The sequence below is a fragment of the Homarus americanus genome, unplaced genomic scaffold, assembly GCF_018991925.1.
Source record: "Homarus americanus isolate GMGI-L3 unplaced genomic scaffold, GMGI_Hamer_2.0 scaffold57980, whole genome shotgun sequence".
NCBI classification, from domain to species: Eukaryota; Metazoa; Arthropoda; class Malacostraca; order Decapoda; family Nephropidae; genus Homarus; species Homarus americanus.
Window position 1 is genome coordinate 15,486,913 of NW_024716703.1, and position 17,708 is coordinate 15,504,620.

General features: G+C 50.0%; 1 protein-coding gene across 2 annotated transcripts in view; it reads right to left on the reverse strand.

Annotated features, from left to right (window-relative positions):
* LOC121858311 overlaps positions 1-17,708 on the reverse strand; it is a 182,918-nt gene that overhangs the window by 87,760 nt on the left and 77,450 nt on the right. For both annotated transcript variants that reach the window (XM_042354644.1, XM_042354643.1), the window contains exons 4-5: positions 4,387-4,487; positions 3,799-3,932 (exon numbers count right to left, since the gene is read on the reverse strand). In XM_042354644.1, the coding sequence (XP_042210578.1) occupies positions 3,799-3,932; positions 4,387-4,487 (235 nt within the window). The remainder of the gene's footprint in view (positions 1-3,798; positions 3,933-4,386; positions 4,488-17,708) is intronic.

The following is a 17,708-nucleotide window of genomic DNA, read 5'->3' on the forward strand; positions in this document are numbered from 1 at the left end:
TTGGTGTCAGCAAGAATAATGTCATTTGTTCTCTTGTCTTCCCAGCGAACTCGGAGGATGGAACGTAGACTACGTTGGTAACAGTTTTCAAGTGCTTTGAGGTGCCTCCTGCATGTGACCCATGTCTCACTGTCATAGAGTTTGGTGGGCAGAACCACAGCTCGATATACGTGAAGCTTTGTGGATAATTTCCGCTTCCTACAGCTGAATACACGATTTCGGAGTCCGCCCAAGGCTTAAAATGCACATCTGATCCGATGCTGAATCTCCTCATCTATGTCTGCGGTGGTCGACAGGAGGGAGCCGAAATACCGAAAGTGGGCAACATTAGAGAGGGTAGTACCGTTACGCTGGATGGATGGGGGAGGTGTGTCTGAACCAGGGGCAGGTTGAAAGAGAAACCGAGTCTTACGTACATTCACCTAAAGGCCGAAGTGTGCACACGCGTCTACGTAGGTGTTCAGGATCTCTTGTAGGTCGTGTTCAGTGTGAGCAACAAAGGCGAGGTCGTCTGCATACTGAAGTTCAGTAATGGAAGCTGCCGACACCTTTTTCTTGCCTGGAGTTGTCTTATGTTGTAAAGACCCCCCTTCACCCAGTACTTGATGTTCACCCTGCTGGCTAAATTGGCACTGGCATGAGTAAGGAAGGCAGCCAAGAAGATGGAAGAGAGAGTTGGTGCCAGTACACCCCCTTGATTAACCCCTGTTTGGTTGGGGGAAAACTCTGACTGGGTGCCGTTGTGCAGGACAATGCCGTTCATGTCAACGTGGAGTTCTCACAATGGCTGAGGTTCCACGAGAGGGCTTCCCTATTGACTGAGTCGAAGGCCTTGGTTAGGTCGATGAAAGCCATGTCCAGGTCACGACACTGTTCTCTGCACTTTTCCTGTATCTGGCAGGCAGCAAAGATCATGTCAGTGGTGCCATGTGATGGTCTAAAACCATATTGATATTCTGGGAGGAAGTGCTCCGCCTCAAGAAGGAGTCTGTTTAGAATGAACTTTGGCGATAATCTTGCCAGCTACGGACAGCAGCAAGATCCCACGGTAGTTGCCACAGTCTGACCGGTGTCCCTTGTTCTTATAAATATTGACAATTGAAGCGTCTTTTAGAGCTTGGGGGGATTTCTTCCTTTTCCCATATATTCGCCAGGAGAGAGTGGAGACGGCTGGTAAGCAGAGGTCCTCCTGCTTTATACACCTCGGCTGGGATTCCATCATGTCCTGAGGCTTTGTTATTTTTCATCTGTTTGATGGCAGTAACTACCTCATCCCTGGGATGGAGGATAGCTGATGTGGGTCAGCTCTGGATGCTGAGGGACCTGCTGGGTAGTCAGAAAATCCACATCAGTGTTTCGGTTGAGCAATGAATGGTAGTGCTCTTTCCAGTGCTGAAGGAGGCCTCCATCGTCCTTAATTATGAAGTTACCGTCTGATGAACGGACGGGTGCTACGCCACCAGTGGTTGGTGCATAAACTGTTTTATTGGAATTGAAAAATTCGCGCATCTTGTGCTGATTTGCATGTTTTTGTTTTTTACCATGCTTTATTTGTAAGCCAGCCATTCTTTAGAATGTGAAGTTCCCACTCGGCTGCCGCTTTCTCTTTGCGGAAGGTCTCAGCTTTGGTCCGAGACTGAGGGTCTCGATGAGTAATTTGATTGCCGGGTTATTTTCATCAAACAAGTCCTGGTGTATTCTTCCGATCTAGCCGAGGGTCTCTCTGCAGGCTATTGTCATGACAGTGTTGAGAGTATCCCGTTCGGCACTGGGATTCGCGTTGTTTGCTGTTGGGTTGTTTGTAAGCCCATGTTCGAGCTGCTCTCTGAAAGCATATACTACTGCTGGGTCCTCCAGACGCTTAGTATTAAAACCTCTTCTGGAGGCTTGCTGCCTTTGCCGTTCTGGGGCGACGTGAAGTAAGAGCTTGGCCCTGACAAGTCGATGATCAGTGTCACAGTGGTCTGAGCTACGCACGGCATGGGTGTTGAGGACATCTCCGTGATCTCTTTCTCTAACAATGATGTAGTCAATGAGATGCCAGTGTTTGGATCCTGGGTGTTGCCACAAACCCTTGAACTTCTCGGCCTGCCGAAACAAGGTAATGGTGATAGTGAGGCTGTGTGCAGCACACTTGCTGAGGAGGAGTAGGCCGTTGGCATTACACTTGCCTAGTTCATTTCTCCCTATGGTTCCCTTGCAAATGTTAGCATCACTAACAACTCTGGTATTGAAGTCGCCAAGGAGCACAACTTTGTCTTCTCTGGGGATAGAGGTTAGATCTCTGCCAAGGTCGGCATAAAAGGCCTCCTTGATGTCATCTTCTGCATCCAGTGTTTGGGCGCATGCACTGATGAAAAAGGCATGACGTGAGTGATTCAGTGGGACTCGAAGCGTCATAAGACCCTCGTTGATCCTAATACGGATTTCAGTTAGTCTGTGTAGGATGCGTTGGCGGATGGCAAAGCCAACTCAATAAATGCTGTTTCTCTCCACTGCAGACTTACCCTTCCAGAAGAAGGTATAGCCAGACCCCTGTTCTGTGAACTTGCCCTCATGTCGATGTCATATTTAGCCAGCTCTTTTGCCACAAGGGCAGTAATTCTTTTAGGATGTTCATTTGTGCCAGTATCCAGAAGGGTCCTGATATTAGATGCAGCGACCATAAGAGGTTGTATGGTTTGTTTTTGTTTGGATCTGTGATTTTGACTGTGTTTTGAGATTGCATAAGGACTACCTTACTGGGTGCGGTTGGCCAGTCAGGTTGGGTTTTTAGGCAGGCTATGTATAGGGCACCTTTTCTAGCCCCCTCCCCATGTGGGGAGGGGGCTTCTCGAAAGGGCTGCTGAGTTGCACAGATAGGACTGGATTGCACTGCTGCCTAGATCCCAGTGCAGAAACGACTATCTTATCTGTGCCGCCCATGTGCAAAGTTGTGACTAGAGACTCCCAGCAGTCATCTCTGCCTGTCCCCGTCGCCACTCGTCCGCCGCCATAGGACTTTTGGAGGTATAGTGGTTTTCATGATGATGAGAGGTATGATGAGCTGGATGATGGCTGCGCGTGAGTTGATTTATGTGGTGAGGCAGGAGCGCAGGCTGGAACCACACATCTTGGCTTTCCCTTTTCCTGATCTAGTGGTGCAAATGTTGCAATGACTGGGGAGAGGTAGAGTTGCAATAGACTGCCGATAGCCCAGTTTGTTGGGCTTCTCCTTAGTAGCCTGTCCATCAGGCATTGCCTTCGTCCGCCGGTGTAGTCGCTGGGTTTCCACGGTGGTCATCTCTTCCACATATACCACCATTGGGGTCTTGTTGGAGCTCTGTAAGCATGTCTGCCTGATGCGGGGCTCTACCACAGATTTTTCGTTCGTGGTTGACTCCCGTAGCCTCATACCTACCAAGGTTAATTCGCCAGGCATCTGGGCAATGGTTGGTAGGAGCCAGAACGTGTCCACATGCCAGTGGACCTATGCGCCATCCATCTGGTGTCCACTGCTGCTCCGAGATCCCCTGCTGGTCTAGACTGGGCCCATGGGGCACCCAGTTACCGTGTGTTGCCACGAGGAGGCACAGCGGGAGTCTTGATGGTGAGGAGGCTGTGTACTGACAGGGGAAGACTTATGCAAGTTGCTCCCCTGTTCGCCACGAGGGCTAGTCACCGGCGGCAGCTGAGAGCTAGAGAGCAAGCAGTGGTTGCACCCTAACACTGACATAATGTTGCCACACTAGATGCATTTCACCACCCTGTGTGTATGACACCCCCCACACACACACACACACCAGGTTAAAAGCTCACCTGTGGCGACGACCACCTGGCACACGAAGACGCCAGGACAGTGTTTCTTGTCATGTTTTTTCCTGCTATGTAGGATGGTCAAGATGTTGCCTTTTGTCTCCACCAACACCTCTTCCCTCTTACAGAACTTCTTCCTGACACAAGTATACACATAATAGTGCTGATCTTTGTTTCATCATGTTGCTTTAGTACATAATATTAATTTTGAGACTTTGGGAAATTTTTGATAATTTTCTGCTACTGGCAGATGGGATGATAAAATTCTAAGTTGATAAATAGTTACATGTGGATTTGCTTTTTGGTCGACTACTTATCCATAGAAAATATTGTGAGAAAAAGAAATGGGATATTAACCGTTTGTAGGGCAATGGTGTCTCACCAGAAGAAAATCGTCTGGCGTTAGCCAGAATGAAATACTTAAGTGAGCCGTTACCCTCTAAATAGTTAATTAATTCTTTAAGTTAATAATAATATTTGATAGTAATAATGGTAACTAAGATATTAGTATTTACAATATTAGCAATTGCAATAATAATAATATGAATAAAAAAGCGATATTATTAGTACAATATAAATACTGAAGCTCACTTAAATCCAGGTTCCTTGAAGTGCAGCTTCTCCGCCCCGCAGCCCTTGGCCGCCAGGTTGAAAACTGGACATACCACCTTCAGCGTGCTACCAGGAGGACCCTGAGAGACGTAGTGGCTAAACTTAAAAAAGTATTACACACACCAATAATTTATATCGCTATTTTCTTTTAAAGCAGAAGAAGCGAATTAATCACACCTAATGTGACTTTACCTTCCCAAGGTTACCTTAGGATAATTATGTATACAGATGTTAGCCGTCGTGTGGGTTGTGTCGAGTTGCGTCTCTGTTACAAAGCGTATTGGCACTCGAGCCTTCGTTGTTGAGAGGCGGCAATTGGACAGTGATTACATAAGACCATCAAGATCGTCTTAGTGATATGATTGTGTGAAGCGATGTAGGATTGTAAACATTATTCGCGATTGTATATTGAAAAACACTCTCTACTGACTGGAGGAATAGGCCGGAAGGCATGCAACCACAAAATAATTGCCATGACAATATTTATCAAGAAAATTTTAGAAGAGATGCGCTCATGGCTGCGACTGACCATCCAATGGCCGATCAGAGAGTGTAGTATTGTGCCTTTAGCCAGGACAGTTCATAGTGACAACAGTGACCGCAGTGGAGGTTGAAAATAAATTGAAGTGGAAAAACAAATTGGGGCAAGCAATTGGCACCACTTTCGGTAGTAAACCAATTCATACTGGCGCCACAAAGAGTTTTTTCTTGTGTATGCGTATTTTCTCAGGTACTGAAATTGTGCTTATGATCCACTATTCATAGGGAGATACAGTGTACGCAGTGATAGCACAGAGATTTATTCGTTTATATGAACTGGAAAAGAGAACATAAGTACATAATAGTTATAAATGAGAAGAAAAAAACAAGCCGAGCTGCATCGAATGGCATTTATTGCCGTCATGAAAAGCTTTTTTCTTTTTCTTCTCCGTGTTTTCTAAACGACTGTGATTGTGCATATGATCCACCATTCATAACGGGATATGATGTATATAATGATAGCACATAGAGATACCAACAACTCGTCGAGTAGAACTGTATAAAAAAACAGAAAATAAGTCAAACAGTCTTGGACGGCAACACTGGACGAACGAAGATGCCAGCAGAAGGGCAGCTAAGTAATTTTTTTTTAAAGATAATACAGTATTAGTGAGCAGTATGTCACATGGGCATGATCATTCACACATCGCAGTTCACTTAGATTACAATTATTATAAAGGAAGTCATCCCAGCGAGGATTAAATTTCTTCGTCAGAAGAAATTAAGTGTGAGAGCCTGGTGGTTGGCACCTGACAAGGAGGCCTACGAGGGCGGGGGAGTTAAGGGAACTTGACGCTAAAGCCCTGTCAAAAAGACACAGAGTAGAAGCGATTATCACAGTAATAATAACGATCATTATTATTATTATTATTAAGACGACGATTAGAATTATATCACATTGTAAACTGGGCTTAAGGCTGAGAAGATTCGTTCAGAGTCTGCAAACCCCCTTCCTCCCCAACAGCGACAGCCATGAGGCGTAGGGAATCAGGGGCTAAAACCCCAGCACCACCAGGAAGTCTGTTGACATGCAATTACTACAGGACGACGTCAGATATATAGTCAGGGTCAAAAGTCTTGAACACTTTACAGTATTTGGCATGTAAGTACCCGAAGATCTGAGGTATTAAGAAGAGTTATATCCCATTTTGTGGTTCAGACATAATATATGATGACAACTAGTGTTATTAGTATATTCCAATCATATATGTATAACTCAGAAGTAGACGCCAGATATTGCTAAGTGTTCAAGACTTTTGACCCCTGTAGTATCTTGCGTTATTTAATGGGAGAATGACAAGCACATGGTCGGTCTGGCTGGGCGTTTATTCTCTGTTCTTGGTTACCACGTGCCTAACACATTTCGTGTTTACACAAGCCTAAACACTTTCTGACTTAGGTAAGAAGTAACATAATATATAATGTATATATAATCAATAAAGGCAGCATATAAACATACATATATATATGTAGGTTATGTATATAAGCTACTGTGCCGAGTAGCAACCCTGTACATAAGCTACTGTGCCGAGTAGCATTCATATATATTATCACGTGGCAACACTGCACGTGTTATGTGGCAACATTGCCCCGAGGCTGCCATATGGCAAGGCGCCTCAGTCTGACTGCGTGAGCTGTGCTTGGCACATGCTGGTCACCGCTTGTATTTCTCTCATCCACAATAAACGAACTCAGTGTTACTCAGTGTTTCCCTAGCCATCACTGCATTCTTCAGGGCACACTAGTAACCTTCATGGCGCAGTGTCTAGGATCTGTGGACTTACTAAGTGTGTGAACAACGCCGACAGTTACGTCTGCCGGTGATGCGCGTCGACTCAGTGTGTTGTGTTGTGTTACGCTGTGTTTCGCCGCGATGTGCAGTGTTGCTCCTTCACAGTGCGTTTTAGTGACGGTGGCAGTGTTAGTGTCAGTGTATTAGTGTGTGTCTAGAGCTGAGTTGTGCATTGGCCTGTGTTTTTGCGGTACCCACGGAGCACGCAGGCGCACACCCTTCTCGTGCGACATCCGGTGGGACACTGGTCTTGCCTCTGCCTCTGCCCGAGTCCGCCGTCCACCACGCTCCGTTCTCAGAGACACACACACACGCAGGCACGCACGCACTCACTCACTCACGGACAGGACAGTGGACCTGGACCATAAGCGTGATTTTTGTGCTGTTTATGTCTTATATATGTGGTTCGAGCTGTTGAGGCGCCACTTTATATATTAAACAGTGCAGTCCACGCACACACAAAGATGGGAGGTAAGAAGGGACAACGTCAAGATGGGAGACACGACTCCCCACCACCTTCCCCTCCACCGGGCGCAGACTCTCATCCTCCACCTCCTGTGACGGACATCGCCACAATTCTGAGGTGGATGGACGACCGGGACGAGCGACGTAGAGAAATGGATTTTCAGAGGGAGGAGACACGAAGAGAAGAGGAAAAGTTGCGTTTTGAGGCACTATTGGCGACCCTGGCGCTAACCCACCCTCCCTCACTGGCAGGTAGCGCGCTTCAAGGCACCAGTACACTCCCTCCTCCACCACACCAGCGTCCTCCAGCTCCCAAGGCATCTGTTCAACCCCCACCCGCCCTCTCACCAGACGTCACGTTTCAGCTTTTTCGTGAGTGGAGGCGGCGTTGGACAGATTACTCCACGATGGTGGACCTTGACAGCATGCCTCCAAACAAACAGCTCATCCAACTGCGGATGTGTTTGTCGCTGGAGACCCAGAGAGTTTTGGAGCACACGTTGCAAGTGCCTCCCGATTCTACCTCTTCAGTGACGGATGTGCTCGACCTTTTACAGGAGCATGTTAAGGGTCGGAACAACGAGGCTTTGCGTCGCCGTGCCTTTACCAGCTGCAAGCAGGCGGAGAACGAATCCTTTGACGACTTTTTTGTACGTTTGAAGAGTTTGTCAGAGGAGATCGACGTCTGCAAGGCGCACAGCCGGGAATGTGAGGAAGCCTGGATCAAGCACGGGATCTTGACAGGTGTCAGGCACGAAGAGTTGATGCAGCGACTCATCCCCCTGGACGCTTCCTCCACACTCCAGGTGGTAGTGACTGAATGTCGGTCATACGAGGCCACTAAGTCCGCCACCTCTGCCTTATGGGCCCCACCTGCTGTGAGAGCTATCTCACAATACAAGAAGGATAAGAAGGCGGCCAACAACGCGAAGGCTGCCACACGTTCTTCCACGCCTCCGCCTAGTGCTTCCTGTGGCAGCTGTGGAAAGCAGCACAGCCCCAAGACTTGCCCGGCCGCCGACGCACTGTGTCGTGGATGTGACCGTAAGGGCCACTGGTCTAACACAGACAGGTGCCCTGCACGAGGCCACAAGTGTCAGGCCTGCGGTCGCTATGGACACTACGACAAGTGCTGCCGCCAACCCAAGCCCAAAAGCCCGAGACGAGGAGGACAGCAGCGCACTTCCCTCGGGGTGGTTTCCAGATGGCCCACGCAGCCCCAAGCAGCAGCGGAGTCACATCAGGAGGGTGGAATCGACCACACGCCCCAGGGCTACCCCTTCCCCTACTATCCGCGTCGCCGTCACACACGGTGATGTGTCGGGTCACATCGAGGTGATACCGGACACCGGCGCCGATACTACGGTGATTGGGTTGAAGCACCTCCAGAAACTGGGCCTCACCAAACGCGGCCTGGGACCACCGCCGCAGCTGCAGTACTACAATGCGGACGGTTCCCAGATGCCGGACGCTGTGGGCTCCTTTCAGGCAGAGATCACCTACGGCGACAGGTCGTGTTACGGATGGATCGACGTGCGGCCTACTCTCGCTACACCCTTGTTGTCGTGGGAGCACTGCAAGGAGTTAGGCGTGGTGCCCAGAGACTTTCCTGAGCAGATCCCAGCTGCTCGGTACACCGCCAGCAGGGTGCGTGAGTTAACGAGCGACGCGCCTGGCACTGCCACACAGAGCTGCCCAGAACCCGCGTCCACTCCCACCCACACAGGACGCTCCCCTGCCCAGATCCTGTATGGTCACCCTCTCCGCTCTTGCGTTCCTACACACGCCAAGGCCTTTGCGAAGGACTGGCAGACCAAAGCCGAGAGCTGCTACCGCCGCACCGCTACACGTGCCCAGGACGCCAAGGCTCGGTATGACGACCGTGCCCGCCCTCTTCAGCCGCTGGAGATTGGTGCCCTTGCCCGCGTCCAGGACCCGACGACGACACGTTGGGACAAGGTGGGCATAGTGATGGGCGTCGGCCGGTCGCGGGACTACAAGGTCAGGATGCCGAGCGGCCGTGTCTGGTGGAGGAACCGCCGCTTCCTCCGGCCAGTCCCACCCCCTGCTGCTGGCCCCCTGACCGAGGACGAGTCACCTACACCTCACGAGGATCCGCCCCACAGTGCACCTCGACGCTCGGAGCGACTTAGGACTAAGAAGTCCGCTCAAGACAAAGACTATGAGCGTGAGGGGGGAGGGAGATGTAGGTTATGTATCTAAGCTACTGTGCCGAGTAGCAACCTGTACATAAGCTACTGTGCCGAGTAGCATTCATATATATTATCACGTGGCAACACTGCACGTGTTATGTGGCAACATTGCCCCGAGGCTGCCATATGGCAAGGCGCCTCAGTCTGACTGCGTGAGCTGTGCTTGGCACATGCTGGTCACCGCTTGTATTTCTCTCATCCACAAAAACGAACTCAGTGTTACTCAGTTTTCCCTAGCCATCACTGCATTATTTTCAATATATAACACTATTTCTCCCGAAAATAGAGAGCAGGAGTCCTGCTGGTTGACAAACTGGAGCAAGTTGAGAAAGAGATCCTTGCTAAGACTGAGGAAGTAGCTAATAGAATGGAGGTGGTTGCTAAGAGGAGTTATGCGGACGTATTAGGAGGGCCACGGGGGGGGGGGCGGAGAGTAATGCAGAATCAGTACAGGTTCTACAGCAGATTGGGACTCTGAAAAAGTGTGTCGAAGAAATGAAAATTAACGCACCGACTGTTAGGGGAGAGGAGGAACACCAGGAACGGCTCCAGCGCAGGAACAATGTAATAGTTTTTGGAGTCCCAGAGAGCCAGGCAGAGGGAACTGTGAGTAAGGAAACACACGACAAGGTGCTGTTTCAAAATATTTGCACAGAGGTTCTGAAGATTCCAGCAACCCCTCAGGATGTGAGGAGACTGGGACAAAAGCAGGGGGCTAAGCCTCGCCCCCTCAGGATCACACTAGGGAGTGAGGAGGAGAAATGGCAAGTTATCCGGCAGGCAAAAAACTTAGCAAGGAGCGAGGCATTTCGGGATGTATTTATTCACCCAGACCGCACGGTAATGCAGAGGGAACAGCACAAGAAGCTCCTGCTGGACTTGAAGCAGAAGAGGGAGGAGTCGAGGAGGAACGGGGACAGGTGCACATGGGTTATACTCAGGGGGAGGGTAGTGGAAACAAGTGTGCCGACACAGGGCCAGGGGGCAGCAGTGCACCCTCCACCCACTCAACCCCCCACCCGGGAGGCGGCACCAGCTCAGCCTACCGGACAGGAGGGAACGAGCGCCGTGTAAACAATGACATTTTTAACCACACCCTGCAAAATACAGTGTACTTAGCAAATGCTGCAGCTTCTGAGAATGTGGGTGGAGCGGGTTTATTACTAAGAGCAGAGACGTTACCGAGAACAAATTCTGGCTTGAATGTCATGTACACTAATACTGACACGTTCCTTGATAAGAGGGAGGAGTTTGAAACACTACTAAGAGTACACCAACCAGATATTGTAGGAGTTGTAGAACTGTTGTACAAGAACAGGAGAATCGACCCAGAGGAATGTGAGTTCAGTATTGCTGGATATGACTCATTTACGAACCTAACTCAAGAATCCTGCAGGAGGGGTGTGGTTATCTACGCTAGGCAAGACCTTAGAGCCAGCCAGGCGAGGGTACAGGGAGAGGATGTTTTTGAAGAGTCCAAGTGGTGTAAAATTAAATTAAAGGGAGGGGACTTACTTATCGTCGGGTGTATCTACAGATCCCCGAACTGTGGCCCACTAAATCAAAGGAACTTAAGAACCTTAATAAACAATGCGGCGATGCTCAACCCCAGCCACCTCCTTATCATGGGGGACTTTAACTATGGCGACATCGACTGGAGAAACGAGTCCACCCCGAATGACTTGAATAATCCTGCTACTCTTTTTGTAGAAACTCTGAGAGATAATTTTCTGTTCCAACATGTGAGAGACCCGACACATTACAGAGGGGAGCAAACACCCAAGCCACTTGACCTCATCATAACAAACGAGGAGGGTATGGTGGCCAAACTGGAACACCTTGCCCCAGTTGGCACCAGTCACCATACAGTGTTGTCATTCAGATTTAACTGTTACCTAGTTCAAGATAAGGCCAGGCCAAGGTGCAAATATTACAAGGGAAATTACAATGGGATGAGGGAAGAGATGAGGGGTATCAACTGGCCTGACTTATTAAGGTACAAGAACGCAGACACTACGCTGAATATCATAACTAGTAAAATGACCCATTTGATCGATAAATATATACCCAAGACCAAACCCAGTGCTTCTAGGAATACGAGGGGATCCCTACACATGAACCATGCGGCGGTCGACAAAATTAAGAAGAAAACCCAGAAATTCAAGACGTGGGTTGGGTCAAACGATGAGCAAGACAGGAGGATGTATGCAAGAGCCAGAAACCAAGCAAAGATAGAGTGTAGGAGGGCTGAAAAGGAGTTCCAAAGGCTGGTTGCACGCGAGGTCAAGTCAAACCCAAAGGCGTTTTACCGCTATGCAAAGTCGAAATTGAAAACGCGAGTAGGAGTATCAGACCTGAGGCTTGAAGATGGTAGTTACGCAGATTCTGACCAGGATAAAGCTGAGGCATTGAACAGCTTCTTTTCCTCAGTGTTCACAAGAGAGGATGCAACTAACCTTCCTGTGTTTGAGGACAGACGGTTCGACACAGCACTGACCCACATTGTGTTCACAGAAGAGGGTATTAGAAATAAACTGTCCAGGCTAAAGGTCCATAAGGTGTCCTGGACCTGACATGGTGCATCCTAGAGTGCTAAGGGAGCTGTGCAACGAGCTTGTAGAGCCCCTGAAGATTCTGTTTTGTAAATGCCTGGATGAACAAATGGTCCCCAGTGAATGGAAAGTGGCTTATGTGAGTCCTATCTTCAAGAAGGGCGATAGGCACTCCACGAACAACTATAGACCGGTGAGCCTGACCAGCATAATATGTAAAGTACTTGAGAGTATTATCAGAGATGCAGCGATGGAACATCTACTACGAAACAACCTTGTAAAAGATTGCCAACACGGTTTTATGCCGGGGCGCTCTTGCTTGACACAATTGCTCAAGGTATTGGATATTTGGACCTATATTCTAGAACGGGGTGGTAATATCGACAATATTTACCTAGATTTTGCCAAGGCTTTCGACAGTGTACCCCACGAAAGGCTGAAAATCAAACTGGAAGGGTACGGAATTTGGGGAAATGTCCTAGCGTGGATAGAAGACTTTCTACATGACCGCAAGCAATGTGTGGTGATTAATGGCACGAAATCGTCATCTGTACCTGTAACAAGTGGGGGTACCGCAGGGTAGTGTATTGGGCCCGCTGTTGTTTGTTTGTTTCATAAATGATATGCCTGACGTTGTACACTCCTCCATACAAATGTTTGCCGATGACGCCAAGTTATTTCGGGAAATTAAGAACCAAGCAGACTGTGAAGAGCTGCAGAAGGACCTCTGTGGGCTCCAGGAATGGTCGAAGGAATGGCTGCTGAGATTCAATGTCACGAAGTGTAAGAGGATGCACCTGGGGCGTACCAACGGTAAGGAGGCGTACCATATGTCCCAACGGGATGAAGAAAATGTACTAGTTGAGACTGTGTGTGAGAAGGACCTAGGTGTGTATGTTGACAATGAGCTGAAGTTCTCGGGCCGTTGTGAGAAGAAGGTAAATCAGGCAAATAAATTATTTTGTCTTATAAGAAGGTCGTTCAGATATCTAGACGGTCCGTCCCTCGTGACGATCTTCAGGAGTGAAGTGCTTTCCCATCTGGAGTACTGTCACCCCATCTGGTCCCCGAGATATGCTAGGGACTGTCAGTTGGTTGAAAATGTTCAAAGGAGGGCCACCAAACTGGTGCCTGCATTTCGGCATCTCAGCTACCCTGAGAGATTGGAGCGCCTGAACTTGCCTAGCTTATACTACAGACGGGCAAGGGGGGACCTAGTTGAGGTTTATAAGCATCTCAGGGGGCACTACTCAGTTGAGTGTCCTTACTTGGAGCTGGCGGACGCTCGCCCCACAAGGGGTCACAGCTCAAGATTGAAGAAGCTGCAAGTCCAGAAAACCGTGAGGGCAAACTTTTTCGGAGTGAGGGTTGTAAACTCTTGGAACAATCTACCAGAGAGTGTTGTGACGGCACCGAGTGTGAGCTCTTTCAAGAGAAGACTTGACCAACACTGGAGCGGGTTCAGGTACATTCAGGAGCCGGTGCATGCCCAGTATTTACCAACAGTGCGTGACAGAGACGTGACTGATCGCCCGGGCGGCTAGCGAGCCGACCTTTTGGTGAAGAATATAAAGGAAAAGAGACGTGACCGATCGCCCAAGCGGCTAACAAGCCAATCAGTGGCGAAGAGGATAAAAGTAAAAAAGTAAAAGTAAAACTTACAGAATTACATATGGCAGGGAAGAAGAGAATAGAACACAAGAAATATAACTTCCTAACTAAACAGTTTTGAAAGGCCTGTTCACAATTCAGATAATTAGAGGTCTAATTTAATTACAGGTCTCCTAACTCTGTTTGATCTTCTAGGACTATTCCCTCCATCAAGTTTTACAGGGGTTTCACTTGCACTCTGTGCATTATCAGTGACAGACATATCATCACTACAGTCAGTTGACACAGAGAGTGGATGCTGGGAAACATCATCTTTGACATCATCATGATGATGATCATCTGAAACTGTGTCAAGTTTATCATCATGTCCTGGTGCTACATTCATCTCGTCATGTGCCTGAACGATGTGATCCACATGAACATATCTCAAAGAGTTACCACATTTCACTAAATATGTCCTAGATCCACATACCTTGTCAATGACACCAGTTATCCACTTTGCATGTACAGTACCATAACCTTCAGCCATGTTCCTAACTCTCACCCTATGTTCACGGCATTTGTGAGGAGTGGAGTTCAGTGCAGCCTCCTCCGGCCGTGCCTAGAGGGTAACTGACTGACTGTGAGTCGCCGCCTCCACCCCCTCCCACCGAGACACGGCCTGTGGAGGATGAAAAATGGAGGCAAGCTGAGACAGAGAGAGACCACCAACGGAGATTGGAAGACAGTGCACGGTTTGAAGCTTTGATATCTCGCCTCACTGTTAACCAAGCCCCTGGCTCTAACACTGCCTCGGTATCGACTGGTTCAGATACCTCATCAACGCTTTCTTCACGCCCCCCAGCCCCACCTAAAGCGGCCGCTCAAACACTACCCATCTTGAAGCCTGATGTGAATTTCCAGACTTTTCGTGAATGGCGGCGACGAAGCTCTGAATTGACAGAGAGATGGAGGGCGAGACTCTTGATGCCTTTTATGTACGACTCAAGAGAGCCTCGGAAGAGGTAGATATATGCCCAGGTAACCACCAGCAGTGCGAGGAGACCCAGTTGAAGCAGGTTATCCCGATGGGTGTTAAGGACAAGGAGCTTGTCCAACGCCTCACCTCCCTCGACTCTTCCTCTTCTCTTAAGGATGTGTTGACAATATGTCGCTCCCATGAGGCTGCCAGGTGTGCCACCTCTGCTATCCGAGCTCCCCCTACAGCTGTACGCGCTGTGTCCCGGTACAAGAAGGACAAGAAGTCTACTCCAACGCCTTCGCCCACCACGCCCACGCCCGGTTCCTTTTGTAACAACTGTGGTAAGCAGCACGGAACAAAGGTGTGTCCAGCTGCTGAGTCTACCTGCAACAGTTGTGACCGTAAGGGCCACTGGTCACTCACAGTACGGTGCCCAGCCAAACGCGTCCAGTGCAATATGTGCTGTCGTCTGGGCCACTACGACAAGTGTTGCCCTACCAACAAACTCAAGGGACAGCGTCGGCGGAAGTTTCAGCGCCCTTCCACCAGTGAGGGCCGCCCACAGTCTTCCAATCAACAGCATGACGACCCTGGACAACGCTCGAGCCATATTAGGAAGGTGTACTCCCCCTCGCGTCCTAGGACCAAAGTTCCCAAGCACATCAGCGTCATCATGACCTATGGCAGTGTGTCATCCCGTCTTCAGATGTTGCCCGACACCAGCTCTGATGCTACAGTCATCGGTCCCCAGCATTTGCAATGTTTGGGACTCTCTCCAAGTGATCTAGGACCGCCCCCCAAGGATCTCCGCTTCACCGCAGATGGTTCACAGATGGCCCCAGACCTAGGTTCACTCCAAGCACAAGTCACCTTTGGCAACAGGTCGTGTCAAGCCTGGATTGATGTGCATAACGGTGTCCCGACTCCTTTGCTGTCCTACAGACATTGTCAAGAGTTGGCCATCATCTCCCAGGGCTTCCCTAAACCTATTCTCGAGGTAAAACACGCCAACAGGGTGCACGAAGGGAGCAGCAACTACCCTGCTGTTGCCCTACCCCTACCTCTTGCCAGTGACACCTCTCCTTCGGATGCTCGGAAGTACTTCCTGAAGGAATTCAGCGACGTTCTGGTGACCAAGTCCGCTCTGGAATCCAAGCCTCTCAAGAAGATGGTAGGCCCCCCATGAGGACGAAGGGAGGGACAGCAACTACTCTGCTGTCGCCCTACCCCTGCCTCTTGCCAGTGACACCTCTCCTTCGGATGCTCGGAAGTACTTCCTGAAGGAATTCAGCGACGTTCTGGTGACCAAGTCCGCTCTGGAATCCAAACCTCTCAAGAAGATGGTAGGCCCCCCCATGAGGATCCACTTGAGGGACGACGCGAAGCCCTTCGCTATCTACACCCCTTGACTGGTCCCCCTGGCCTTCCGCAATGCGGTCAAAAACGAGCTGGACTCCATGGTCGCCCAAGAAATTATTGCACCAGCCGGCGATGACCTGTCTCCATGGTGTCACCCTATGGTAGTCGTTGCAAAACCTAAAGGTGGTGTTCGGATCACCACTGACCTCTCCAAACTCAACAGCCAGGTGTCTCGTCCTGCGCACCCTTCTCCCACGCCCTTTGCAGCTTTACGCAGTGTGAACCCGAAGGCGCGCTTCTTCACGACGATGGACGCCCTGTGTGGATACTAGCAGATAGAGCTTGCCGACCACTCACAACTTTCATTACCCCGCATGGACGTTACAGTTATTGCCGTGGCCCCATGGGATTCTCCGCTACAGGAGATGCTTTCTGCCTTCGAGGTGATATGGCTCTACAAGGTCTGGCAAACTGCGTGAAAGTGGTCGACGACATACTCGTGTACGATGAGGATTACATGGATCTACGAGGTACTCAACAGGTGCCAGAAGCACGGCATCACCCTAAATGCCGACAAATTTGTTCTGGCCAGCTCTTCAGTGGATTTTTGTGGGTACACCCTCTCAGGGAATGGTATTGCAGCTGACCCGGAGAAAGTCCGCGACATCACGGATTTTCCCACCTCTGCTAACCTCACCGACTTGAGGTCCTTCATCGGTCTCGTCAACCAGTTAGCAGAGTTTTCGCCGGACATCTCCGCAGCTACCCAACCACTTCGCCCCCTGATGAGCCCCAAGAGGACATTCCTGTGGACCCCCGACCACGACAAGGCCTTCCAGCAAGTGAAACAGGCCCTGTCTAGTCCACCTGTCCTCGCCACGTTTGACCCAGCCTTGCCGACGGTTCTGCAGACAGATGCCTCACGCTTGTACGGCGTGGGATACGCCCTATTGCAGGATCATGGTGGAGGGCAGTTCCGGCTCGTCCAGTGTGGCTCGCGTTTCCTCTCTGACACCGAGACGCGCTACGCCACTATTGAGTTGGAGCTGTTGGCTGTGGTTTGGGCGATGTCCAAGTGCAGGTTTTACCTCATAGGCCTGCAACACTTTCACCTAGTGACCGACCATCGCCCGCTTGTCCCGATCCTCAACCAATACACGCTGGACGCCGTTGAGAACCCTCGCCTCCAGCGTCTGAAGGAGAAGCTCTCGGCGTACATCTACACAGCAGTGTGGCGTGCTGGTAAGGAGCTCTGCATCCCTGATGCCTTATCCCGCTCTCCTGTCAGCCGCCCCACTCCAGAAGACCATGTGCTCGACGCCGACCTCGCTCTTTCCGTCAGGACTGTGGTCACCCTATAACCCCTTCCAATCCCTTCGTTCGGACCTGTCACCAGATGACGACAAGGCAATCGAACAGCGGCCCGAGATGACCCTTCCTACGTCCGACTCGTCGAGTGTGTGAGGAATGGATTCCCTAGCAACCGCTACGACCTTCACAACACCCTGCTCCCGTATTGGAAACTCCGCGATGAACTCTACTGCGACGGGGACCTTGTTCTGTACGGAGCACGTGTAGTTGTCCCTGCTGCTCACGTCCCCACGCCTTGGCTCGCCTTCACGACAGTCACCGTGGAGCTGAGGCCACCAAACGACGTACACGAAAGACTGTGTTCTGGCCCGGCATCGACTCCGACATCTCCAATGTTGTCCGTGTGTGTGAGCCCTGCCAAGTATTACAACCCAGCCAGCAGCAGGAACCCTTCATGAGTGACGACAACCCCACCCTCCCCTTTGAGTCTGTGTCGG